The sequence below is a fragment of the Suillus subalutaceus genome, assembly GCF_016647625.1.
Source record: "Suillus subalutaceus strain FC151 chromosome Unknown DFJ58scaffold_105, whole genome shotgun sequence".
Classification (NCBI taxonomy): domain Eukaryota; kingdom Fungi; phylum Basidiomycota; class Agaricomycetes; order Boletales; family Suillaceae; genus Suillus; species Suillus subalutaceus.
Window position 1 is genome coordinate 158,651 of NW_024540354.1, and position 24,118 is coordinate 182,768.

The 24,118-nt window shown below is 47.1% G+C and overlaps 9 protein-coding genes across 9 annotated transcripts; 3 read left to right on the forward strand and 6 right to left on the reverse strand.

The window, feature by feature from the left end:
- Window positions 1-47: 47 nt before the first annotated feature.
- Window positions 48-3,702, forward strand: DFJ58DRAFT_803846 (fungal-specific transcription factor domain-containing protein). Its single transcript, XM_041390987.1, has 8 exons — window positions 48-437; window positions 520-1,107; window positions 1,161-1,790; window positions 1,852-2,455; window positions 2,512-2,954; window positions 3,056-3,126; window positions 3,149-3,317; window positions 3,371-3,702. The coding sequence occupies exons 1-8, from the start codon at window positions 177-179 to the stop codon at window positions 3,404-3,406; spliced, it is 2,802 nt and encodes a 933-aa protein (XP_041240542.1). The 5' UTR covers window positions 48-176; the 3' UTR covers window positions 3,407-3,702.
- On the reverse strand, window positions 3,703-5,116 carry DFJ58DRAFT_803847 (DnaJ domain-containing protein). The gene is made up of 5 exons (XM_041390988.1): window positions 5,026-5,116; window positions 4,680-4,968; window positions 4,391-4,629; window positions 4,244-4,339; window positions 3,703-4,191 (listed from the first exon to the last, which is right to left on the reverse strand). Exons 1-5 carry the CDS (start codon window positions 5,051-5,053, stop codon window positions 3,872-3,874), a joined length of 972 nt encoding a protein of 323 aa, XP_041240543.1. The 5' UTR covers window positions 5,054-5,116; the 3' UTR covers window positions 3,703-3,871.
- Window positions 5,117-5,192: 76 nt separating this feature from the next.
- On the reverse strand, window positions 5,193-6,537 carry DFJ58DRAFT_907327 (CobW/HypB/UreG, nucleotide-binding domain-containing protein; the record flags this gene model as incomplete). The annotated part of the gene is made up of 8 exons (XM_041395057.1): window positions 6,349-6,537; window positions 6,225-6,288; window positions 6,116-6,165; window positions 6,031-6,067; window positions 5,803-5,980; window positions 5,648-5,752; window positions 5,525-5,610; window positions 5,193-5,472 (listed from the first exon to the last, which is right to left on the reverse strand). The coding sequence occupies exons 1-8, from the start codon at window positions 6,497-6,499 to the stop codon at window positions 5,193-5,195; spliced, it is 951 nt and encodes a 316-aa protein (XP_041240544.1). The 5' UTR covers window positions 6,500-6,537.
- An 85-nt stretch (window positions 6,538-6,622) lies between these two features.
- DFJ58DRAFT_803860 (Frag1/DRAM/Sfk1 family-domain-containing protein) lies at window positions 6,623-10,934 on the forward strand. The gene is made up of 22 exons (XM_041390990.1): window positions 6,623-6,877; window positions 6,936-6,994; window positions 7,046-7,295; window positions 7,348-7,365; window positions 7,418-7,485; window positions 7,539-7,636; window positions 7,694-7,740; window positions 7,792-7,994; window positions 8,051-8,374; window positions 8,425-8,487; window positions 8,539-9,178; window positions 9,232-9,525; window positions 9,573-9,618; window positions 9,669-9,694; window positions 9,744-9,774; window positions 9,828-9,887; window positions 9,933-10,059; window positions 10,121-10,240; window positions 10,292-10,361; window positions 10,409-10,595; window positions 10,649-10,723; window positions 10,775-10,934. Exons 1-22 carry the CDS (start codon window positions 6,663-6,665, stop codon window positions 10,811-10,813), a joined length of 3,060 nt encoding a protein of 1,019 aa, XP_041240545.1. The 5' UTR covers window positions 6,623-6,662; the 3' UTR covers window positions 10,814-10,934.
- A 1,526-nt stretch (window positions 10,935-12,460) lies between these two features.
- DFJ58DRAFT_844192 (uncharacterized protein) lies at window positions 12,461-12,876 on the reverse strand (the record flags this gene model as incomplete). Its single annotated transcript, XM_041393050.1, has 2 exons — window positions 12,461-12,711; window positions 12,732-12,876. The coding sequence occupies 2 exons, from the start codon at window positions 12,874-12,876 to the stop codon at window positions 12,461-12,463; spliced, it is 396 nt and encodes a 131-aa protein (XP_041240546.1).
- A 2,142-nt stretch (window positions 12,877-15,018) lies between these two features.
- DFJ58DRAFT_844193 (uncharacterized protein) lies at window positions 15,019-15,949 on the reverse strand (the record flags this gene model as incomplete). Its single annotated transcript, XM_041393051.1, has 6 exons — window positions 15,019-15,063; window positions 15,196-15,261; window positions 15,301-15,329; window positions 15,521-15,602; window positions 15,651-15,701; window positions 15,758-15,949. 6 exons carry the CDS (start codon window positions 15,947-15,949, stop codon window positions 15,019-15,021), a joined length of 465 nt encoding a protein of 154 aa, XP_041240547.1.
- A 919-nt stretch (window positions 15,950-16,868) lies between these two features.
- DFJ58DRAFT_844194 (uncharacterized protein) lies at window positions 16,869-17,500 on the forward strand (the record flags this gene model as incomplete). The annotated part of the gene is made up of 2 exons (XM_041393052.1): window positions 16,869-17,387; window positions 17,414-17,500. The coding sequence occupies 2 exons, from the start codon at window positions 16,869-16,871 to the stop codon at window positions 17,498-17,500; spliced, it is 606 nt and encodes a 201-aa protein (XP_041240548.1).
- Window positions 17,501-18,200: 700 nt separating this feature from the next.
- On the reverse strand, window positions 18,201-18,809 carry DFJ58DRAFT_731443 (uncharacterized protein; the record flags this gene model as incomplete). The annotated part of the gene is made up of 3 exons (XM_041386034.1): window positions 18,201-18,282; window positions 18,343-18,408; window positions 18,496-18,809. The coding sequence occupies 3 exons, from the start codon at window positions 18,807-18,809 to the stop codon at window positions 18,201-18,203; spliced, it is 462 nt and encodes a 153-aa protein (XP_041240549.1).
- Window positions 18,810-22,499: 3,690 nt separating this feature from the next.
- Window positions 22,500-23,199, reverse strand: DFJ58DRAFT_844196 (uncharacterized protein; the record flags this gene model as incomplete). The annotated part of the gene is made up of 3 exons (XM_041393053.1): window positions 22,500-22,615; window positions 22,743-22,959; window positions 22,999-23,199. The coding sequence occupies 3 exons, from the start codon at window positions 23,197-23,199 to the stop codon at window positions 22,500-22,502; spliced, it is 534 nt and encodes a 177-aa protein (XP_041240550.1).
- Window positions 23,200-24,118: the final 919 nt, after the last annotated feature.

The following is a 24,118-nucleotide window of genomic DNA, read 5'->3' on the forward strand; positions in this document are numbered from 1 at the left end:
TATAAATTATATTAGATATATGTCATACATAACTTAGCTAAGTACGTGGGAATATTATGGCATTTTCCACAAAGCACGGAGGATGATTAGCCAAGTACTTAGCGCGCTGAGCTCGTGCTGAACAACGAACGACAGGTGTCCACAGGCCCTGCTCATCGTCCAGCACAGCGAGCAAGATGACCCACATCCTGCCTCCGCACACTGACCTCAATCTTGTACCATCGTCTCTTCATTCAGCCCTTCATATGGACCCAAATCAACAGCAACAGCAACTTCAACAGCCTAATCAGCCTCATCAACAACAGGCGCCGACAACCTCCAAGAAGAGAGGACGGAAGGCGGACACAAATTCTGATGACGCTGGCTCACCGTCCGAACCAAGACGGCTCAGACGCTCCCATGAGGCTTGCGCACGATGCAGGAGCAAGAAAATTAAGGCAAGTCCCGTCGGTAGACACCGACCGCAAATCTCCGTCCGTCAGTTCAGCTTCTCTTCTGACACAGCGATGAATTATACAGTGCGACTCGAAACATCCTAAATGTACAGCGTGCGCGACGGCTGGTGTCCCTTGCCAGCAGGAGGACAGACATAGGCAGACCCTCACTCTTAGAGGTCACACCGAATTCATCGAGCGCCAGATCGCTCAATGCGATGCTCTCTTGAAACGTCATATCTCTGATTTCAGTATGGCCAACCTCGACGAGATATGTCGGAGGGAGGGCATTGAGGTCGACGGTCATCCCGCCCCTGAATTCGCTCAATCGAGCCCACAATTCCCACAGCAACCAAATGGCCCTCCTCCCGGGGCGATTTATGGGCCTCCTTTCGTTCACCCCGCATACCCTTACGGTGTACCTATGCCGCATGGGTACCCATCACATATGCCGATGCCAGGACCCCCTGGCGCTTACGGACCCATTCATCCTGGGTTCCCCCCTCCCCCTCCACAGCATATGCAGGCCCCGCCCCAGGTTCAACCACAGCCTCAACCACAGCCACAGCAGCCACAACAACCACATCCAGTCCCGCCTCCAGTTATAGCTGCTACGGCCAATGTTGAAGTCAAAGGTCAAGATCCGCAATCTTTGGATATGTCAACTACGAGGGTCGGTCTTTTTTGTGTGACGTTCGTGCCCTCATTGTTCATCTTCACTGATAGGCACTGGCCAAGAGCTTTGGTGTTCACCCCCTCATCGTAAACGACAGTCACCTGGGTTCAGGTGACAAGGAAGATCTTGCAGTTGGCTCAAATGGCTTATCATCGGGGCGTGATCGTGGCATCACGGAACAATCGATACCCCGCGATCTTACAAAATGGATTTCTATTTCTGTAGCAACCAGCAATACTGGTGGCTCTTCTACAATATCCACCTCCGCACTAACAATGCTATGGATGCCCAAGGATCGCTCGTTGGCGAACAGGATCGTTGATGTTTACTTCAACCACCTCAACGTCCACCGCCCTGTCTTCTTCCGATCAGACTTTGAGCACAAGTTAAATGCGCTTTACGACGGGGAAAATGTACAACATGATCCAGGCTTTATTTGCAGCATGTACCTCATTCTGGCACTTGGGACATTGAGCGAGTTAAATCACCAAGGGAGTATCATTGATAAGGACAAAAAGACGCCCAGCGATAGTCCAATCAATACCAAGAAGCTGCTCCCTGCTATATGGCCTGAGCACGATGAATTTTTCGAGCGTGCGCTGGCCGTCAAGCCTCACCTACGTGTCACGATCTCCAGTCTTCAAGCACTGCTCTTGTTGCATTGGTATCTGTACACCGAGGTATGTCCATTCTGACTTTCCACGACGGGTTTTATGTCTTAATACTGCCATCGATTATCAGCGACAAGGCCGCTCCCTTTGGCGCTTGGTTGGAAGTCTTGTTCGTCTTTCAATCGAACTTGGTCTGCACCATGATCCCACGGCGCAGCCCAACACCTTCACAGATGAGGAGTGTCAGCTACGCATTCGGCTTTGGGGCACTGTCATGGTGCACGACCGAGGCACTTCCATTCTTCTCGGACGTCCACTTGCCATTGCTCCCTATGACTCCAACACGCCTCGCCCCACACACGGACTCAAGGGCCAGAATGCTGATTTCTCTGAACACTTCCTTCTTTCCCACCCTATCGCAGAAATACAGGCGGACATCATCAACTCTCTATATGCTCCCTCACGGCAGAGTGCTGATACTATCATGAGGCACGCAACGAGGATCATCAAAAGCATGCTTGAGTTCAGGAGACAGCTCCCCGATAGCTACAAGTGGTACTTTGGAGGAACTGAAGACTGGCCTTTGGAGAGGCGACAGAAGCTGGTCCAGGGCATTACAGAAGATCAGGGACTGACGTTGCTCAAATTTGGTATCGCGAGGATCCTACTTCTTCGTGCCCTGTTCAGTCTTAAGGAACTCGACTACAACCACCGTTCGAAGGCACTCGTCGATGGTACGTTCTCATCATGTGCCATTTGCCATTTTTTGATGATTCATTTACCATTTAAGCTATTGTCACGTCACACAACATTATTATTGTCCACAATCAGCTCATTCGTTTCCCCGACATCGCCTTTTTTGTTTCTCCCGACCCTCTTCATATCGCGGCAATGGTCATCCTCTACGGTCACATGTCTCACTGTGAGCGCCTCTCACGCCAAGTGATGATCGAAGACGTTTGGATGGCACTTGACATGCTTCCACGCTTCCGTTGGCGTTGGGAACGAAAGGACTTGAATGGCGGGCACCCTCTTATCTCCAAGCTCGCTGAGAAAGTTCTTAACGTCAACCTCCGCACAGTTGGACCTACCAAAGACCCTGTCTTACTTTCTGAGCTTGATTGGGAGGCAGATTCACCTGGGATGCTGTCGTCGCCAGCGTTGAGTGGTCAACAGCAATTGCGCGTGCATCCGGGGACTCCCACGATGTCACACCCATCCTATTCAATGGCGGTGTCGAGCCTGGTGTTTACGGTCCGCTTCCGCGTGGTGTCACTGTAAGCACGAACCCTGTTAAAGGGCTTCAAGGATCTGTGGGTAATGGTACTACGCAGGACAAACTCGCAGAGGTGCCCGCTGGGCTATTCTACCCTTTCTATCAGAATCCGATGAGTGCTACCCCCCGGTACCGTTTCTGGCCCTCATAGTGACGCCGGAGTTACCGGTGGAGACTCCGGTCAGGACCCACAGGGTTATGGTCACCTGCTGGCGGCCGCAGCGCAGCCAAATGGGACATACGGGTGCCAGCCATCGTCGGATTCATACATGCTTGAAGAGATTGTACCCACTCATGGCAATCAGGTGTGGATGAATGTTGTCAGTCGTTGATGCTGTCTTTTCACTGGCTGTTACTGAATCATCCATTACAGAGCCAGAGGTCTATGTCGTTCGCGCATCAAGCTTAATCATCTTATCCATGTATTGTAGTTCGTTCTCTTCCCCGTTTCTCAGCTTTCACGCTGAAGACAGTTCTTATGAGGCTCTCTTTTTGTATTCCTTTTTATGAACCTAAAATGGTTCTTTGTTTCAAATTTTACATTTTGATTCAGGCCTTTCCTCAATTTTGTCTTCGTTGTTGTTCTGTCCCTTTCGTCTTAGTCAAGTCCGAAATCCACGTATTTTATCCTCATGCCTGAACAGTAATATGTGAGAGTGTACGATTATGCGATGTAGGATGATTGATTTGATCATATTAATGGCGTGTGGTATGAATACATGCATGAGGGGGAACATCAGGAGTATTGTCTATAAGAGTGGTCTATGCGCATATTAGCAGGAAGGGATGGTCATCTCCAGAATACAATGTGAAAAACAAAATGAAACGCGCATATATAACTGTCAGTAAAAATAGTGTTTGAAGAATGCAAAGTCTATCCAAGAATCCGTTCCATACGGTCCAGAACTACGTCGATGCCCCTGATGAGAAGAACGACATGCCGGGGAAGCAGGGCGAATTTATTTGGGTCCTTGTCGCGGTCGTGGTGCGTAGGATGAGCAGAAGTGGGATTGGTGTATTGAGCTTGCATGGCATTTTCGAGAGTGACAGGTAGGGAGATGGTGATGCGTGTTAGTTGGATAGTGAGCCGTGATCTGCCAGCGATATCAAAGTAAGGAAGTTGGCGGAAGGCGCTTTGTATCTCGAGGGCGCGACAGAGTTCGCCATGGAGGGCAACGGCGCAGGCGCGACAGGCTATTTTGTGAGGATGTGAGATCAATTATACATTGTATGACAAGTGATTTACTTAAGACGCGTTCGCGGACACTCAGGAGGACCGAAAGAAGAGAGTTTACGCCGTCGTCACCCAATTCAAGTGATGGGTTTAGGTCACCGATAGCCCCTGAAGGCAGAGACATGAGTATGTGATACACGTAAGCAGATATGTGCTTACTGAGCAATGTGCGTATCATCTCGAAATCACCTTCGAGAAATTCACTGAAGACACTCAAGAGGACACCTTTCAATGTTTCGTCCGCATGGGGCGAGGACTGGGAAAAGAAGTCATATTTGGGGTGTGAGTGTGCAGGACGGGAGTCGTAAGTGCGTTTCGAGGACGGATTACTGAGGACATCGTATGCAACGGAGACTTTTTGGAAGGCAGACGTCGCATCGGGATTTCCGGGAAATTTGCTGAGTGCAAAGTGAAAATGAGATATCACTAAAAGTGACGAGGAACATACTCTGGATGACAAGCCCTACTCCGAGAAAGATAGGCGCGTCTTATAGTCACCCTGTCGACTGTTGGGGACCTAGGGACACCTAGAATACAATACAGGTCGTCACTGGAGAGGACTTGGAGCATTTCTGGGGTGTAAAATTTATCATCACTCGGTGAAGATTCTAAAGTGTTGCAAGATTTTTGTTCTTCTGCTGATGGATAGGGTTGTGGTGACCACGTAATATGTTTTGGATGGATGGGCACATTATCTGTTGCATTGTCCTTGGCCCGGAGATGAAACAAGGAGGATGCTACGGTTGCGCTGTCAGTATTGCTTGTCCTAGCGTAACTCTGACTGACTGACTGACCCGTCGAAAAGACATAGGAGAACATCATCGCTCACGAACATGCATTGTCCTGGCCAAAACATGTGTGGTGCAGTGAGAAACTGAGAAAACGTTCTCCAATCTTATCTCTTCTCGTCGGCGGTAGTCAAATTTCAATTACACGTGCGGTAAACCATACGTAATCTAATCTACATCACTTGAACTTGGAGATCGGCACAAAACTTCTTGACCGCTACTGGAATCGGTTTGCGATTCAACTCGTATTTATCTCCCATGATGGTGAGCCTTATGGACGCATCTTGCATAAAAGATGTATCTCCTTTCGACAGTGTGAGGTCGTACCGACCAAACGCCCAGTTCAAGATCCAAATCGCAGAATCTAAGCGAACAAATCCCTTGACTCGCCAAACGCTCTCCTTATTTAGAGAGGCGAGAGCACTCTCGAGTATACCCTTATCCAGCATCCACCTCAGCATGCGAGGCGCATGATTCTCTATCGTGATGTTCATGGCTGTGGCACGTCGGCAGGAATCCTCGGTATGCCGTGAGTGTCTTTACTTCATCATGATGATCTTCGATACCCTGAGGAATTGGATCTCTGAAAAGCTTGGAGTCGATACCAAAAAGAACGTTTGAGGTCCACGCCGTTACGACCATTGCACTTGATCTTGGGAGTGTCGAGATTTAGGGTATTAAGATTATCGATCAGTATGTCTAGGGCGCGATCATCGACGTGCTCGTGCTTGTTCTAGGCACTTGAATAAGATCGATTTATTGTCATGAGAGAAAGATACGTACGATAAGAATGATATCCGAGTAGCTTGCCTGCATCTTGGCTGTGGGAGACGTATCCTCGTACCCCGTGAAGTTCTCGGCATCAATGACGGTAACTATCGCATCAAGTCGAAGGTCATTGTTTGTCTGTCGCTCAAGCTCACGGATCTGGAACGCCAGTGTGGCGGGAAAAGCAGATCCCCTGACTCCATGACGAGTGAGTACCAAGCTAAAGGATTTGAATGAACTTACGAGCATTCAATGATTATTCGGTCAGGGCGGTATCTGTCTGATAGATATAAGTGCTGTGAGATCAAGTTATGTGAAATGCAAGTACCTCGGATCTCGAGAAGGGCTGTTTCCATCTGGCCGACGAGTACGCAGCACCTATGCATGATATGGTCGGTTAGGAAATGCAGCAAGATGATGGTGAATTGTAGACATACATGCAGCCGTTCAAAATCTCACTGACGGCAGTCAAACTGGATTGTTTAGCCAGCTGGCTATCCACTGTGAAAGGTATTATATATTTCCTCCAAAGCCCCAATGATCGCAGCAAATTATGCACACCTTGGACGTCTCCGAACTCATTCTTAAGCAAAACCACTTTATAGTCCTTTGGAAGTAGCGGAAGGAGTGACAAAATGATGGAGGTCTTTCCTGCGCCGAGAAATCCAGTGAAGATAGTGATCGGTATATGGGGTGGTTGCCTTGAATCCATGTCTATATGTCCGTGGAATCGATCCGACAGTATGTGTGTTTATTGGCCGACATATTATTGTAGTCACGTGGTTGACTGAATGTCGGTAAGTACGCGCCGCGCACGCGGCGCAATACGTTTCATTCTACTACAGGCAGGCTACGACGTTGAACTCGTACCGGCCATGGCGGGTCGCAAGCAGTCACCTACTAGCACACCTGGTATGAGAGCTCAACAACTTGTTATCAATGCATCCCATGTCGCTGTGACACATACATACCTCGCGCTCGCCGCGTTCGGTCTTGCCTTGTTTTTCGGCTGCGCGCTGCATTACAAAAAAATCGTGAAGAACGGGGTTGCCGGATACCCTGACGAGTGGTTTCCATCAGTCTCAGCCACGTATGTACATTCAAGTTCTGTTTGCTCGAATGTTGAACCCGATGTGCTTGTACCACAGTATCGGTGACTGGTACCCGGAGCGTAATATTTTTCAGATTCTCATCGCCTTGACGTCTGGTCAGTTAGATGCCTTTGCTTCCGCGACGTGTTTATAATGGTCACACACAGGTCCACGTTTCGCCCTTGTATATTTGCAGTATTTTATCAGGCGCTCTCCAAGCACCCGTTGGCCGGGTTTCTTGTTTGCTGTGGGTATCATTCGGACATTGATGTGCGGTGGTTGGGTGTATATCACGTCAAACGATGACCATGACGTGCATGATATTCTCATGATTACATATATTTTGTGCAACGTGCCATGGATGTGGGGAGGCGTCCTATGTACTCCAATTGGGCACGTAAAAGCACGTCGGCGACGGTGAGGATTATCTTAGGAAATATGCATCCATCCGCTGACCGATAGTCTATAGCCGATATCTTGCGACAGGGTTAGTGAGAATATTGCTCCTAGCATGCATGCAGCTTATTTCCTGGGAATAGGTTCTTCGTATCTGTCATACCCATGATATATTTCTTCGTTCAGCACAAGATATACCGGATTCCTGGAGGTTGTAGTTGATTCTCTCAGCGCAACTGGGGCTGACAATCACGACCAATCTAGCATATACCCGCTATTCATTTTTCGAGTGGTCCCTGATCTTGCTCGATGTTCTGTTTGACTCGATCACAGAGCTTGACTTCAAAACCTCTAATTTACAGGTACGTATGAGCAGGCATATCCCAGATGCTTGGTATTGATGTTTCATTATCCCCCAGATTGTACTCAGTGTTTCGTCGGACGCCAAAGTCGGGCGTGATGATATGTATAATCAAGTACACCACCTTGTATAACCATCGTCTGACGTACTACATAGATCGTCTTCTGCGCCATCCAAAGGGTCAGATAGTGTGACTGAAACCAAATTAGAAGGGTCAGCCGCGTCATCAGAGACTGAGCAAACGGCCAGCAATGTATCAGGAACTGTGCCTCGGACATGTTTCCAGAAAACGCAGGCTGCACTTACGCTCTCTCGAGATGCGCGAGCAGCCGTAGGTTTTATCTCAGATGTGTACTTGTGTGCGTGTCGTAGTTCAACAAATTACAGAGTCATATCAGATTTACCACCTTTGCAGCTTACTTGTTTTGGTCCATCTTCACTTCCCTCATCACCACACTGTTCTATTTCTCTGTTTGGCAACTTGCGCTTTCAGGTTCGGAGTTATCTTTGCTCTGTCTGCTCTCCCCTGCGTTTTTGGGCATCAGGCCCTTGCGCACTTGGGCGCTTACGCGCAGTGGTCGGGTCACGTTAAAGGCGGTGGCAATCCTGGCAGGCTTGGGGTCTTATGCCTTGAACAGCCCCATGCGAAGATTGTTTGTGGTCAACTTTGCGAATATGGTGCTCCTGATAGGGCAGACTGTGGACTGGTCAGCTGGGAAGGATGGGTATCAGGGTTTGCGTGAGTATCAATCGCGTGGTGTAATAGTAGTGACGACTAACATGGCATAGTCCTTGGTCTAGGACTTGTATTGCTTTCTCTAGCGAAGCACGCGAATCATTCAACAAATCCTGGTACGTTATTTCAGACTTGACATACTTTCAACTCCTCTAACCACTTCGAAGTATGGCCGATGCTCAATGAGCAGTCTGGAGGATACAATAAAACAGGCCTTTTTCTAGCACTTTGCGCGCTATATGAGCTTGCAACCCGCCCATCCGCCGTTCCAGAGGAAGAAAAGCAAATCAGCGGTTCGAAAGATAACAGCAAGGTTACCTCACACGGATGGCTTGCAGGCTCCATTGCGCTCGGCAGCATGATCTTCACTCTCCATTGCTTCTTCATAGACCCCAGTACTATCATTGCGTGGTCTTGGACAGGATACAAAAACAGCCAACCCAAAGGCCCTCTACCACATCTCCACGGCTCTCTCACTTTGATTGCGCAGGCTATAGGCCTCGCAACGCCTATGATTCTCCCTGCATACTGGTTTACCAGTCCATTATGGTTCAGCTATGGTTGCGCAAGCGCATTCGTGATGTACTGCTTCAGGGACTGGACGGGCTTCGTTGGCGGGCTTAATTTAGCGGTGTTTGTTATGTCATTGCTCCCTACTATCATTCAACAATCTGCCCAGCCGACCAAGGCTGGGAGGACATATTTCACAGCATTCTTCGTTACGATTCTGTTCTACCTTGCCGATGTGTGGACAGTCGCCTACGCGTTCGTACCAGGGGGTGCGTACTTGCGCGAGCGCTCGGACTTGTAAGTTCTCTGCCAAAAATTTTGTCTTTGTCGCTGAAATACTTCATCATAAGGGTCCTCATCGCGCAATTCGTCGCAATGTCGCTGGTGTTTGAATGGCCATCAGGAAAAAGGACTGCAGCTAATACCATAGTTCACATGCCAAGCTCAGCGAGCTTCCTTGCTCGTCATCTCCTTACACTTTTCTCATTGTCCGCTGTCCTTGTAACAATATACCGCTGGACTCCTATTGGACCGAGACCTTATAAATCGGGCACGGGGATAATCAACGCTGGAATATGGACAGTACATTTCGGCATCGACAATGTCGGGCACGACAGCCAGAGGTTGATCCGAGATGTCATAAGGTAAGGCATTTTAATGAAGGTTGTTTGCTGCTGACACTGCTATCAAGAGACATGGAACTTGACGTAGTTGGCCTTCTGGAGACTGATCTGCACGTGAGTTACAGTGCCAATCAATGAGCTGCTGGTGTGCTAACTAGTCGTAGCGGACTGTGTATGGAAATCGTGACTTGTGAGTGTGTTGTGTCCCCTGGACGACCTCTTGGCTCATCTCATATCAGGACGCGAGTCGCTCTCCAAGACCTCGGATACGTGAGTTTTCCTTCAATGCAGCCATACAGGGAAATGACCACACCAAACTTGAGTATGTCGATTTGGGCCCAGGACCCAACATGCATACGTGGGGTGCTGCTCTACTTTCGAAGGTCAGTGTGTAACGACTCCTTTCAAATCGTGCTTACACTCCTTAGTTCCCTATTGTTCACTCTCAGCACCACCTCCTACCCTCACCCCATGGCGAGCTCGCGCCAGCAATCGAAGCTGTGCTTGATGTGTATGGGACAGAGGTAACTGTAGTTGTGTCACATAACGGGCAAGGTACATTCGGCACAATTTCTTTTTTAGTCAATCGTTCTTGCTTATAATGTCTTTCATCTAGAGCAAGACCCGCTTGACCGTGAATTGCAGAGCAAGGAGCTCGCACGCATCATGGCAAAGTCGTACCCTCACCCTGTTATCTACCTTGGATACGTAGTCACGAAACCACACGCCAGTAGACGTGTGTGGCTCTTATGTCTTTTGTTTATTTTAATCCTGATGAATCCTACAGCGGCGCCCTACGAGATTTTGGTGCAGGATGGTATTGTGCATGACATCGACCCGCAGGACGGGGATCGCTGGTGGGTGCTGTCTCAATATGCCACCAGCTGATGATGATAAAATGCAGGTGCGAGTACATTTTGTATAGGGGGCTTTACCGGACTGCGTATGCTCGCATCTCGCGAGGCATCGTTACCGATACGGAGCTACAGATCGGACAGTTTGTTGTTCCACGACATGGCTTCCAGCTTGTGAACCAGACACTTGAAGACCGAATGCTAAGGGCATGGAAAGAGGATCTTCCGGAGGATCATGTGCGGCTTGCGTATTATCTCCCGGCTGCTTCGTGTTGCTAACTACGTGACAGTGGTTCCCAATGGAATACTATGGCAACGAGGATGAGGGGGGTATGAACGGGCATTTTTACCACGTGTTTAACACTGTGAGGCTTCAGCCCGTTACAGGCACATCTCACTTACTAATACTCTGATAGCCGCTGTATTATAATTTCCCTGAGAGTGCACAGGTTTAGGGGTGTACCAGTGTAGTCGACACATCTGTATTGTTATTTTGTTGTGTTCTGCTGTGGCTCTTGCACCCTGGACTTGTCTTGAGGTTTAGGAAAAAAGTCAAACCAAAACCTTTGTCATGCCTGATCATTGTTGGAAATTATCTGATTATCTGATAATGGTATTCAAGTGAAACAATTAAGGTTCTGAAATGTGGGTAATTCTATTGAATTCTCTCAGAACTCTATGGAATGTCAGCAGACTGCCAGTAGAGTCTGATATTGAACTTTGGTGTGTGTACCATGACTGCTATATACCTAGGGCTGGCCACCATAGGCTGTATTACAGGAATATATGGTGGTGTAATACCGTAATATGGGAGGCATACCTGTACTGTTGGGGCTTTAGAGCTATCATTAACGGTTACAGTGTACAGTCATTTGAGTACTGTATGACACTGTAAATTTATGGTCATATATACCCATCATATGGGACACTGTACGGTTCTCCTTCTTTTGATGTTGATGATGGTGACCAAATTTGAGCACACCCGATGATCCACTGTATTCTGCTGCACTTTTGCACCCTGTACACCCTCAGAGAAGGATCAATGTTGACAAAACTACTATCAAAGTACCAACACTCTTCCAAGTTCCTCTTCTGAGTCCTCGTCAACTATGTCAGTGTCCCTTGCACCTCATCTAACACTCACTCAATGAAGAGAATCACTCTCACAAGTAGTGTTGCCACAAGTTTGGCTAGCGCCGGCTAAAGCTGGTTCTGATTCACCAGCTTAACTGGAGCTGCAAAGTCACACTGCTTACATAATCTTGACTTGGCCCGGCTGATGCAACCTGCGGTAAGCAGCTTTAAAATGGCTCAAGCCTGATAATTTTAGTGTGATTTAAATTTAGAAATGAGAATAAACAAATTTAGAATTGTAAGAAGTACACTGCATTGATCAATAATCACCAATCCACATAAACGACTGAAGTCCAAAGATCTAACAAAAATGGGACCACAATTTGCAGTACGCTGTACCTTTGTGACATTTGGATGTGCATTGAGTCCAATCAGGACTGTATCACCATCAATCAAGCCAGAAAGGTGGTAGCGAGGGCAGAGGTGGCAACTGCAGAGATGTCAAGAGTGGTGACAGCAAGAGATTCACAGGCATGAGAGCAGGAAGTGGTTTTTGTGTATGTGTCAGGGTGGCCATCAAAGTTACGGATTGCACTGGCAAAGTTACTGGGATTTAGGCTGCAAGAGAATGGGTGAGTGGATCTGTCTACAGAAGATACTAAAGATGATGTTTAGTAGCAACAATTAGTAGTGCTCATCCAAACACAAGCACCAACACACCGATTCCATCGTCTACATACGCGGTACTGAACACCGTGCCTGCTGCGTTGAGGGACATGAGGAGTGAAAGGTTGGAGTCTTGTAGATTGTGTACCCATTGTCGAGGATATGGACAAAGTCTCCACATGTAAAGAAGGGCTCGTTGAACGAAATTCAAGCACATATTGAAAACAGGTGTCAATGTAAATGTGGCTTTGTTGAGTCTGTCAGAGGATTTGTTTGTACTTGCAGGAGATTGCCATTAGTGACTCCCACCTGCCTGCGCATCTCTCTAGGATTGGGCTCAAACAATGATCCAAGATGAAAACTCATGATGCATCAATGACGCCACCTGCATTGGGCACAACCGGTGCTGCCGTAGCTTTGTCCTCACTGTCTTCCAGCCCCTCCTCCTCCATGTCAGGAATATCATCTAGATCCGGTGTTTCTCCCACCATAGCACCCGACTCCGAAACAATTGACACATCTGCCATCACGCTCGCCAGTCCATCACCATCCAAGTCTGGGATATCATCGATCTCGCCTGGGTTTGCAGCAGAGTCCACTGTGGCATTTTGCCCTGCATGCGTTTCTACCCACTCATCGGCTGTGCCCAAAGAATCTCCGAAGGAGAGAAGTCGCTTGGCATCTTCATCGGCATCTGTGTAAGTGAGTGAAGTTGCTCGTCGAAGGCAGGGGACACCATGAGTAATGAGGTATTGTTTTTCAGCAGGGAGGTAATCATGGGCTTCGGACGCATCTCCTTTTTCCCTGGAGTATGGGGATGGGGTTTGGTGGGCTGTACTAGGATTGAGGAAGTGGTTGCATGCACCATGTCCATACTGGGAACTTGTATGATAGGAAGTCTCCTGCTGTGACGAATTCCTCTGAAAGCGATGTGAAAGAGAAATAGTGACTAGGCTGTTTAGAAACTAGTGCTACTTATCCAAATAGGCATGAGTGTAGTATTCGACCCAAGAGGACTGCTATTGAAGCAACTCCCTACTAATAAGCAAGGGGAGTGATAGTGTGAAGGGCTAAAAACCTATAGCGACCTAAGACTAAAAACTAATGAGTAGTGCTGTAGCGATCAGCTACAAGTGAGTTCTGACAGAGAAACGTGCATATAAGTGAGAGGCACTATGCAAGTTGTTTTATGCAATAGTGCTGTGTGACGTCCGACTAGCGACAGCAAGAAGAAATCAAAGAGAGCGAGAGCAGAAAGTAAGATATGACAGTGCAAGTGAAATGCCTGGTAGCGACTAGATTGTAGCGTGACTACCGATAGCGATCCCGACATTGCGAAGTCAAACTTAAGAGGGAATCCTTAGCAACACGCACTTAAAGCAAGTCAAGCGACACGCGATCAAAGAGATTGGCAAGAGTGGAATCGATTGCACCAAGACTAAGATATAGCGACTAAGGCAACTCCGACACACCAGCAATGGTCCGGGGAAAGGAAGTGATGTACTGTATGTGCAATGGGTCATTTTATGATACTGCGTAAGAGTTTGGAATTGCGTAGGAGAGTATAGTAGTGACACTGGCGAGGGCACAATGTAGCAACAGGTAATAAAACATGCAGGCCGCGGAACATGAGGATACAGGTAATAAGACCTGTGACTGATCAGTAGTGACATGTAAGGACAAATAACGCACCAGTGGAGGTAGGTGGACATAGGCAGGACATGGGAGGACGGAATACCTAGGTGTTGGACCAGGTAGCGCACTATGGGAGAAAAGTGGTTCCAAAGCGGAGAGCTTGGGAGTTGATAGCGCTGGTGACTAGCACTTTACTCTTTTCCTCTAGACAAGGCAAAACATGCCTATGACACTCATACGCGCCTAGCACTGGTATGATTGTCACAGCGAGATCAGGATGGGTATGCTTGTGGTTGGTGAAGATGGAGTATGTACCGGGAGTTATGCGTACATGTTCTTTGAACTTGCTTTCTTTGAGGACCTGGGTATTGCTTAGAATTAGCGATAGACAAGTGCAATGGCACGCACTGGGCTGAGATAGTCGCGAATGGCCCAATATTGTTGCTAGAAATGACCTTGAGCATCTTCGAGCATGATGCACTTTGGTCACCCCATTTCAGGTACCTCTTAGGTTGTATTATACCTATAAGGGTTTTCACCTAGGGGGTGCTTTCCAGGTGGTCTGGCCAATGTTTTCTGGTCTTTTCCCAAGTGCATAGGGTCCAAGATGAAATGTGTTGGGCATGGTCCACGGATCAAAATAATTTTTGTATGGGAAAGACCGCCAGCCAACATTGGACCACACATACATGGGAATTTCCCATGGTGTAGGGGTGTTAGGGGTCCTATTATGACCAAAATTTTGCCCAAAAAAAAAGAAAATTGTAGGTTTTTTCTTGGTCCCCAAGCCAAGCCAGCCAATGTGTCCCATAATGACTACAATGCCTATGAGATATTTTTCCAAAATAGGGTCAGAAAACTGAAAAATGATCATTCATTCACCCCACCCCCAGCCCAGGATCCCTCTCCCCTGAAAATCTTCACTCATTTACCTCACATCTATGCCAGCTGAACCAGGATGCTGCATGGGTTTTATGTGCCATGTTACCAATGTATAGCTGCAAACTGTCACACTCTAAAGGCCAATATAATCATGCTGCAACATGCCCAGAAACCTTTGTTGCCTACTAATACTGCTCATTATGCAGCTCACTTTAGGTGCATTTTTATCAAGTATGTATGTACACTTACCAGTTATATGTTCACACTTGTTTGACCCAAGTAAATGCACTTGAACTGTATCCTCCTAGTTGATCAGCAGCACTTGCACACTCTACTCACACCCCTTGTCCAAGTCATCAATGATGTCTTTATGCCATGATAGCATTCACAGTTGCACTTGTCATCACCCATGCACTGATTCGATGCCAAAGCTGCTTGCACTCCAATTCTGTGACAACATGCAGATAGGCATTAGCACGGGTCATGGGTAAGAGTACTGGTGGGTACGGGTGCGGGTCAGGATTTTGAGACCCATGACCTGTGTACCTGTCACTTCCACATATGGTCATCTGCTGCTCACCACCAAGGCAATGGTGAAGGCTTGGATCAGGCTATCGCCCTTCTCATGGAAGCACTGGCCTTGCACCTGGTCAGTCACACAGATCAGTCCATGTCATTAAATAACCTTGCAGTTCAACTCTCCACCCACTTTGACTACTGAGGCAATGATGAAGATTTAGTTACTATTATTGATCTGTAGTGACTAAATGTTTCCTAGTATAGTTTGAATCTATACCCACATGTTTACTACCATACCCTGCGCAACCTGCCAATACCTGTTGGTACCCTTTGATACACAGGTACGGGTATATGGTATGTATGGGTGTGGGTAGGGCTCTGTACACCTGTATGTTTACTCATGCTAATCCCTACACGCAGATCCCTAAGCTGGATCCAGAATGATGACAATCTTGAACTTGAGGTTGACTATGGACAGCATGCAGATGCCAAAAAAAAACAAAAATATCCATGTACCTCCTTCAGATGACAATTGAATTGATGGATGATGAAAAAGTGTTTGATCATCTGGTTTGATCATCAGCATTTGTCGAGAAGATGAGAGAGAACACTTACCTGCATACCGTGATTACTGCAGAATTCATAGGTGATCTGTTCTTTGATCTAGCCATTGGGGAAACAGTCTGCGAGACCACCAATGAGGCCATATCTTCCATCATTGGCCAAACATTGATGGATGAATTTGAGGATGCTGGGTACATGAGGGAGTAGACCAAGGTAGATTCTTGATCGGGTTGGGCCTGCTCAAAGTTCATGTGCACTTTACACACATGAAAGGGGTGAATTCCAGAGGTTGAATTTGATGATTTTGTTGTAGCATTGCACAAGAGCAGCACACAATAACAGAGTAATGCAAGCACATCAAAGATGAAGTAGTCTCCTGGTCATCTAGTAGCACATCATCATCAGTTTCTTCCATGTCTTAAGGTAGTATGGTGGTAGAATGGCAAAGAACATAACATTAGAAGGAGCGTAATTATGGAAAGAGCCAGATTTCAGATTAGGGTTGACATGGACAAAATGTTTGAAAGAAGCACGGTGGTGGAAGGGGCCAGATCTCCATGGTTGACACACACAATAATGTTGGAAGGAGAATGGTGATGGAAAGGACCAAATTTATTAGGGTTGACAGACACAGGAGGACCGCACTGCATGGGAAAGCCCATAGTCAGACAGGGGAAGGACACAGTGCATAGGAAAGGCCCATAATCGGATATGGGAAGGACCACTGGTGGATGGGAAAGGCCCATAATCAAATATGGGAAAGGCCACAGTGGATGGGAAAGACCCATAATCAAATACTGGAAGGACCACAGTGGATGGGAAAGGCCCATAATCAGATACGGGAAGGACCACGGTTGATGGGAAAGGACCATAATCAGATATGGGAAGGTCCACGGTGGATGGGAAAAGACCATAATCAGATATGGGAAGGACCATGGTGGATGAGAATTGCCCATAATCACATGTGGGAAGGACCATGGTCGATGGGAAAAGACCATAATCAGATATGGGAAGGACCACGGTGGACAGGAAAGCACTATAATCAGATACGGGAAGGACCATGGTCTATGGGAAAAGACCAAAATCAGATATGGGAAGGACCAGTGGATGGGAAAAGACCATAATCAGATCCGGGAAGGACCATGGTGGATGGGAATGACCCATAATCACATGTGGGAAGGACAACGGTCGATTGGAAAAGACCATAATCAGATATGGGAAGGACCACGGTGGACAGGAAAGCACTATAATCAGATACAGGAAGGACCACAGTCAATGGGAAAAGACCAAAATCAGATATGGGAAGGACCACAATTGATAGGAAAGGCCCATAATCAGATTCAGGAAGGACCATGGTGGATGGGAATGGCCCAAAATCACATGTGGGAAGGACCACAGTTGATGGGAATGGACCATAATCAGATCCAGGAAGGACCATGGCGGATGAGAATGGCCCATAATCACATGTGGGAAGGACCACAGTTGATGGAATGGACCATAATCAGATATGGGAAGGACCATGGTGGACAGGAAAGCACTATAATCAGATACGGGAAGGACCATGGTGGATGGGAAAAGACCATAATCAGATATGGGAAGGACCAGTGGGATGGGAAAGGATTTGTGTGGGTTGACATGGACAAGAATTTTGGAAGAAGCACAGTGATGGAATGGGCTAGATCTCTGAGGGTTAATATACACCTGAATTTTGGAAGGAGTGCGGTGATGGAAACAACCAGTTGACATGGACAAGAATTTGGAAGAAGCACGGTGGCGGAATAGGCTGGATCTCTGAGGGTTGATATACACCTGAATTTTGGAAGGAGTACAGTGATGGAAATAATCAGTTGACATGGACAAGAATTTTGGAAGAAGCACGGTGGCGGAATAGGCTGGATCTCTGAGGGTTGATATACACCTGAATTTTGGAAGATGCACAGTCTGTCAGTTGATACAGAGTAGAATTTTGGACGGAGCATGTAGTAATTGACCAAGTGAACATACTTATCTATATATCACATATCAAGTGTGATGGATAAGACTCAGGGGCATTCAAATAATTATAGTTGATTCAGGTTGAAGACCCAACTCAAAAATCAGAGTCAGGATCAAGGTATGAACCACTAAGTCTGACTCCCACTAATAACACTATGTAAGGGCATCAAAGCTTTGATTAATATAATCAACTGGCCTCCACTAACATGGGAGTAGGGGATGTTATATGCAGCGGCGTGGCAGTATGTTGACTACGTAAGCTAACTAACACTATGTAAGAGCATCAAAGCTTTGATTAATAATCAACTGGCCCTCCACTAACATGGGAGTAGGGAATGTTATATGCAGCACCGTTTTTTAAGTGACAATTTGGTAGGTGATGAAGGCATAAAACTATCCTCAATATCATCAACAAAATCCTCATCCTGATCCCTGTACTCATCAGCTAATGCAACCTCTTCAATTGCATCCATTAGTTCATCATCTCCAACCTCACAATATGCCGGATCACCCTTCCTTGTCACTTTCTTCCTCTACTCCAACACTCTCATCATCATCGTCGTCCTGGAAAATGATGAGTGCACCTGGTCTTGAGCAGCTCGAAGTAAGTCTTCATTTTGAGGACCCCAACTCTTGACTGGCCACACACAAGGGATCTCTCGAACTTTCTTCTTTCCAGACAACACAAATGTGAAGAAGTTCGTCTGCGCGGGCCCTGGATGTGGAATGACATTACAAGATCATCAGCTGCCAAACAAATTAAGTGTGATTCACATTCACTGTCTACTGAGACTAGACACACCCGCATCCCTCAAACACAGTTTTTATGGCCTCCCACTCTGTGAACATCCACTCCTGCATCACAGACCACTCTTGCATCAAACGAGTTTCTTCCTCAACGCACCAATCCACTTCAAGTTGTAAATGAATACCAGACCTAGTGGCCTCATCCAATAACCATGCCGGTGCATGCATACCATCGTCGTCAAGGCCAATATCCTGCCAGATCTTGTCATCAACATTGAGTAGAAAGATGCCCTCATGAGCAATAGGGTGAGGTGGAATAGCAGAGGGGGGAGCTCTTCCTGATGTATGAGAGACTGTAGCTGAGTACATAGGCCATTTGTAAGTCGAAACCAGTTTGAGATCCCGGGTTCTCGGTGTTTGATTGAATACTGGGTGTTCACGTGAAGCTTATGTTCCACTGAAAACACATGAGACGTGCTGAGAGGAAGGCCAAATAGCATTAATGTACCATTAACTGTTGCTCAATATGATCTCTCTAGCCTCTCCAATTCAAATTTGCGTTGACGGAGACAGTCCCGAATACGAGTTTTTACTGCGTGAAGCATTCAAGCGGACTGTAAGATAGATGTCGTTCTTCATCGTCTTAAGATTGGCCTTTCCTTGCGTTCCAAGAGCAGCTGTAATGACGTCAAAGGGTATCTTGCAATTTTGGCATGTCATGACCGAGCATCGGCGAGCTGCAGATTGAACTCCACAACATTAGCAACAGAGGCCTACATAAAGCTGCATCTTAGCTCACGGACAGAAGTCTCGTGAGCATCCAGGGTCTTCTCCAATGCAAGGATAGTTGTGATGACCTCCGCCGCCTTGTTCTGGGATTGCCCTATACAATATAATCAGTGAGGCAGCGAGAACACTAGTAGAACTCTTACATGGGGTGGTGTTAAGACTGTACTCAAGAGGTATCGGATCCGAAGGGCTTTGGCCTCAGCTCGTGCACTGTGCCCCTTTCCCGAGTCTTACCCCTTATTTCAGAGTACTAGAGTATTGTGTCTAGTGAGACTGGATAAGTATCATAACAGATCCATTAAGGCTTCTGGATATCGGACATGTAGAGTAACGGCTAATCCAGATCAGATCTGAACTAGAAACTAACAGGTGAGGACTGTCTGAAGACAGAGGCGGATATATAGACTATAGGAATCAATCCTAAGTCTCGGAGTAGACAAGAGTATTGTACTCAAGTCCGGACGGATAACAGAAAGGACTTAGAGTCCCAGACGGAATGAGTGCAATCTAAGAAGATATTCGAACTGATCTACTACAGTGCTGTACAAGGGTTATATACTACGGATAACTAATGGAATGATCAAGAAGCAAAGGCACGAGGCTATGTATGAAGTATAAGCAAAATATGTGCACGTGTATTGGTAAGTCGGATGGATCACGAATCATGAACCAGGAATGAAGTATAAGTTAAAGTGGATCAGTAAGTGTAGCGGATCAGTAAGCATAGCAGAAGTAAAGGATAACTGGTATACCGGTGTACAGGAATACCGAAAGGATGAACGCTAGTTAGAGTTATATGAACGGACATGAAATAAGAATCAGATTGGATCTGTGGACTGGACGACAGATATGTCCATTGGATCTGAGATCTGGATCTTTGGATCTGTACCCAGATATATTGTCATATCCCGTATTCCGGACCTTCGTCCGATGATGTTCCCATGCCTTCCGGACGCCTTCCGGATGCACATCCGGACCTCCATACCCTTATCCATGACTCCATACCCTATCCATGCTCCATCCCTTATCCAGTCCTCCTTATCCGCTTCAGTCCTCCAGTCCACTATGGTTTGATCCGTACACCTTCGTACATCCATATATCAATACCTTCGGACCTCCGCAGCTAAGCCTGCTTCATCCACCCTTGGTCCTATCGGATCCGAGCTCATTCCATCTCGGACTCTACCTTCCCTAGACTAAAGCGGTCCTATATCCATGATCCATATCCTAGTCTTGTATTCACTAGATCTCACGGATCCACTCATTCCGATTAATCCAGACGCTTCAAATCCGATATCTCTAGACCTCCGAGATCCGACCTATACTCATATCCGAGGCCCAAACCTTAATCAGCTGCGCTATCTCCTTATGGTAATCCCCTTGACTCCGGACTTCGGTTATCTCTGTTTCCGTCTTGCTTATTGATCCTTGTACTCTGTTCATATCTGAGTTCATTTACTTATGTTCCGTTCATACTTACTAATATGTTTCCACATGCTCGTACATAGCATTTGTGTTCAGCTTACTGATCCTCTCGGATCGCGTCCAGTATATAAACCTCTGTACAACTCCTGTAAAGTTTCCTTAGTTCGAATATCGCCTTAGACTTGCTCTGTCTCAACATAGACTTGCTCTCTCGCACATTAGACTTCACTCATTCTTGTCTCGGACTTTGGTCCATCTGAGTTCTCTGCCTTTCCATTAAGGCCTAGGGATGGATTCCCTAGGCCGGAAATCCAGGACCCTTCGATTTGTCCCCTATGTCTCTGTTCTGAAGTCTAGGGATTGATTCCCTAGACCGAAGTTTTGCCTTTCCGGCACTTCCTGTCTTTCCGAGACTTCTGTCTAAACCCCGTCTATCCGACTCTACCATAGTGTAGTCTACCTCTGTTTGGTTTCTACTCTGGACCTTGTCATAGTAGCCTTTCCCCTCCTGTCCTAATCCTGTCCGCTCCTCCGGTCCTCGTAACCTTCGGACCTTCGGACATCGTAAACCTTCGGACGTCGTAACCTTTGGACGACGCAAACCTTTGGACGACGCAACCTTTGGACGACGCAACCTTGGACGATGCAACCTTTGGACGACGCACCCTTTGGACTGTCTTAACCTTCGGACCTCCGGACGTCCTGTCCTTCAGACCACTCCTCCTATCCTATCCTGCTTTGGACTCTGTCCCTTGCAGCCTATCCTCTATGTGTTTCTATCTAGGGAACTTACCTTGGGAAGTCTTACCTTCGGATCTGATACAGCGGATGAAACTCCTCTGGAGTTTCCTATACTCCCTCCGAGTTTCTTCGCACTCATCCGGAAGTCCTCTAGCACGCTACTAGAGTAGCCAGCCTCGGAAGTCCTTCGGACTTTGTTGGATTCCATCTGGACTTCATTCTGAAATTAAGGGCATTACTCGGGTAAGGGCACAGCGCACGAGCTGAGGCCAAGCCCTTCGGATCTGTCTACCCTGAGCTACGGTCTTAACATATATGGTATATGACAGGTGTTGTGTCTGGGTGAGCAATTTGCGCCTTCCATTCAGCACAAGGATATCCTCGTCAATGTCTAAGTCCAGTAAACTGTCCAGAGCTGCGTTCTTCTTTGTCTGGCAATGTAGCCATCGCCGATGGAGCCAATGCCCGTAGCCTTGGATGGATTTTGTGTCCAGGTGGTTGAATTTGAACATCGAGGATGAAAAAGATGTTGATGGAACTACAGTAGAGTTAGAGATGCGATATAATACATGAATGTAGACTTACCCCAGAAAGCGCAACAATGGGATGAGTTGCTTAAGAGAACTCCACAATCATTCCGCATCCCTCGCCATCAGACATCCAAAACCCTCACAGCTTCCTCGGTTGGTAGAGCTGGACCTGACAGGCCATTGATGACCATACGCATGGAATACCGCAACGCGAAGGATTGCGCAATAGAGTGTTGTTATCGAAGAGTTTCCATTTTCGGCAGCTTCATTCGAGTTGACATCTGATGTCATAGAGAAGTCCTATGGTCATCTGAGGGGGTAGATGCTTGAACAACTGTCCAGGAGAGCGAGTGCGTAGTGTTGCTTCTCTCCCGCTGATGTGAGGTTGGCAAGCCAGAGCACACGGTCATGTCTACAATAGCAGGGCCATCAGGCCTGTGTCGGTAAAAAAACGAGTAGTGGCCTTTTTTCACACTTTGTCTGCAGCGACAAAGGATTCTCCGCATCCATTTCTCAACACAGGGACACTGGCACACGCATCCCTTCTTCATAGCAATCCTCGTCCCCTTCCACTCTAAAGGCCCGCTTTGACGTCTTTCTCTTCCGACAACTTTTGCACAAAATCCTCCATCACTTTGACATCGTCCTTCGACAGAAAGAAGGTCGGAGTTGGATTAGGAAGGGTTGATACTGCTAGCAACTCACAAGGAGTAGTTGAACACTTTTGAGTAAAGCAAGCATCTATGCAAACAATAACTGTCTGGGCTGGTATTGATCAATTAAATGTGGTAGAATACGACCTGAGACACAGACTTACATGGAACGAGCATCTGCTCCATGGCAAACATTTCCTCCAAAACAAAGCAGGCAACAAGAACGAAGGTATCCATTTGGCTGATCGATGATGTGGGAGACGCGCCTGGCCCTTCCGAACGTCGGCGATGAGAGCAGAAATGTGATGAGCCAAGATGCTCAGCACTCGTACCAGTGAAAAGCATTGCCAAAACGACGATGCAAGTTATTCTGATGAAAGACTAAGCATCCTTGTACGCAAGAAGATTTGAAAGGCTAACCTTGCATGACAACTTGTACCCCATTCCATCTAGAAAGGTTTCCACCGCATCACACCACACGGTTTGGTTGGGAGACTGGCGTACAAAGAGAAGACGGATGAACTCTAAAATGCGCAAGTCCACTGCGAGTGAGGGAGTGATAGGAGCACATGGAAACAGACCACGACAAAGGAGTTGGAGGGGGGCAGGGAACAAGGGCATGTGATGATGTTAATTTCTTTCAATGCTGGAGGGTACATGAGATAGATTGTGGAGAAGAGTGATAAATAACATACCGTTGAAGTGCACACATGCAACTGCAATACTCCGAGTCCTACATCCAGCTTGGCAAACTCCAAGATGTTGCTGAGTTTGTCCTGGCACGTTGGTATAACGTAGCGCCGAAGTTTGTTGGATATAGGATAGATATGGTACAAGGAGTGACAGAATGACATCTTGTGACCATCTACGCCACTTGTTGGCCCTTTTCTATGAGCTGGTGAGACGAAGGCGGATAGGATCATTGTAAAAATGTAGGGAGTCACTGAAGAGAACCTCGTCGGTGGTATGTTCTTGTGTTGCCATTGCCCTGGACACAGACAACGGATGGCAGACATTTTGCTGCATGAGGTGTTGGCGTCCGGGCAAGACCACACAGGAGGCAGGGTAGGGAGATATAGGTCGAGCTTTCTAGTCTGACAAGGACGTTGCCATGCCGTGTTCATCCAAGACTCACAGACAATAGTGACTGGCTGCGGAATTGAAGGGCATTCTTCCTGTGTGAGGGATATCACCTTGGAGGTTGATGGTTCATGATGGCAGGGCTTTGGACGATGAACAGCTATAATGAATGCCGTGGACTCGAAGTCACATGGAAGGCCACCAACGACACAAAGTCAGTTGGAGGAACTGTCCACGGGCGCGCAGTCTGGGATAGTGCAAAGGAGAACAAATCTGAGGGGATTAGTACTGGGGATTTGACTGACTGGCAGACTCTACTCTAGGAGTTATGAGGTGACGATAACGTCAAATTAATGGAAGAGAAAACTTACTGAATAACATAACTGCATAGCGGATGCTTTCGCATCTCCTGCCATAAGTATCGTAATGTAGGTGTTAGTGGAAATGTGAGTAGAGAAAC

Coding starts and splice junctions, on each gene's coding strand:
- DFJ58DRAFT_803860 (XM_041390990.1), top strand. CDS start 6,663: ATGGCGGGTCGCAAGCAGTCACCTACTAGCACACCTGGTATGAGAGCT. Junction 9,888..9,932: donor GTGCTGCTCTACTTTCGAAG/GTCAGTGTGTAA, acceptor TACACTCCTTAG/TTCCCTATTGTTCACTCTCA. Junction 10,362..10,408: donor CCGCAGGACGGGGATCGCTG/GTGGGTGCTGTC, acceptor GATAAAATGCAG/GTGCGAGTACATTTTGTATA.
- DFJ58DRAFT_803846 (XM_041390987.1), top strand. CDS start 177: ATGACCCACATCCTGCCTCCGCACACTGACCTCAATCTTGTACCATCG. Junction 1,108..1,160: donor TGGATATGTCAACTACGAGG/GTCGGTCTTTTT, acceptor CTTCACTGATAG/GCACTGGCCAAGAGCTTTGG. Junction 2,955..3,055: donor ACCCATCCTATTCAATGGCG/GTGTCGAGCCTG, acceptor GGTACTACGCAG/GACAAACTCGCAGAGGTGCC.
- DFJ58DRAFT_803847 (XM_041390988.1), bottom strand. CDS start 5,053: ATGATGTTCTCCTATGTCTTTTCGACGG. Junction 4,969..5,025: donor CTCCTATGTCTTTTCGACGG/GTCAGTCAGTCA, acceptor GCGCAACCGTAG/CATCCTCCTTGTTTCATCTC. Junction 4,340..4,390: donor GATGATACGCACATTGCTCA/GTAAGCACATAT, acceptor CTCTGCCTTCAG/GGGCTATCGGTGACCTAAAC.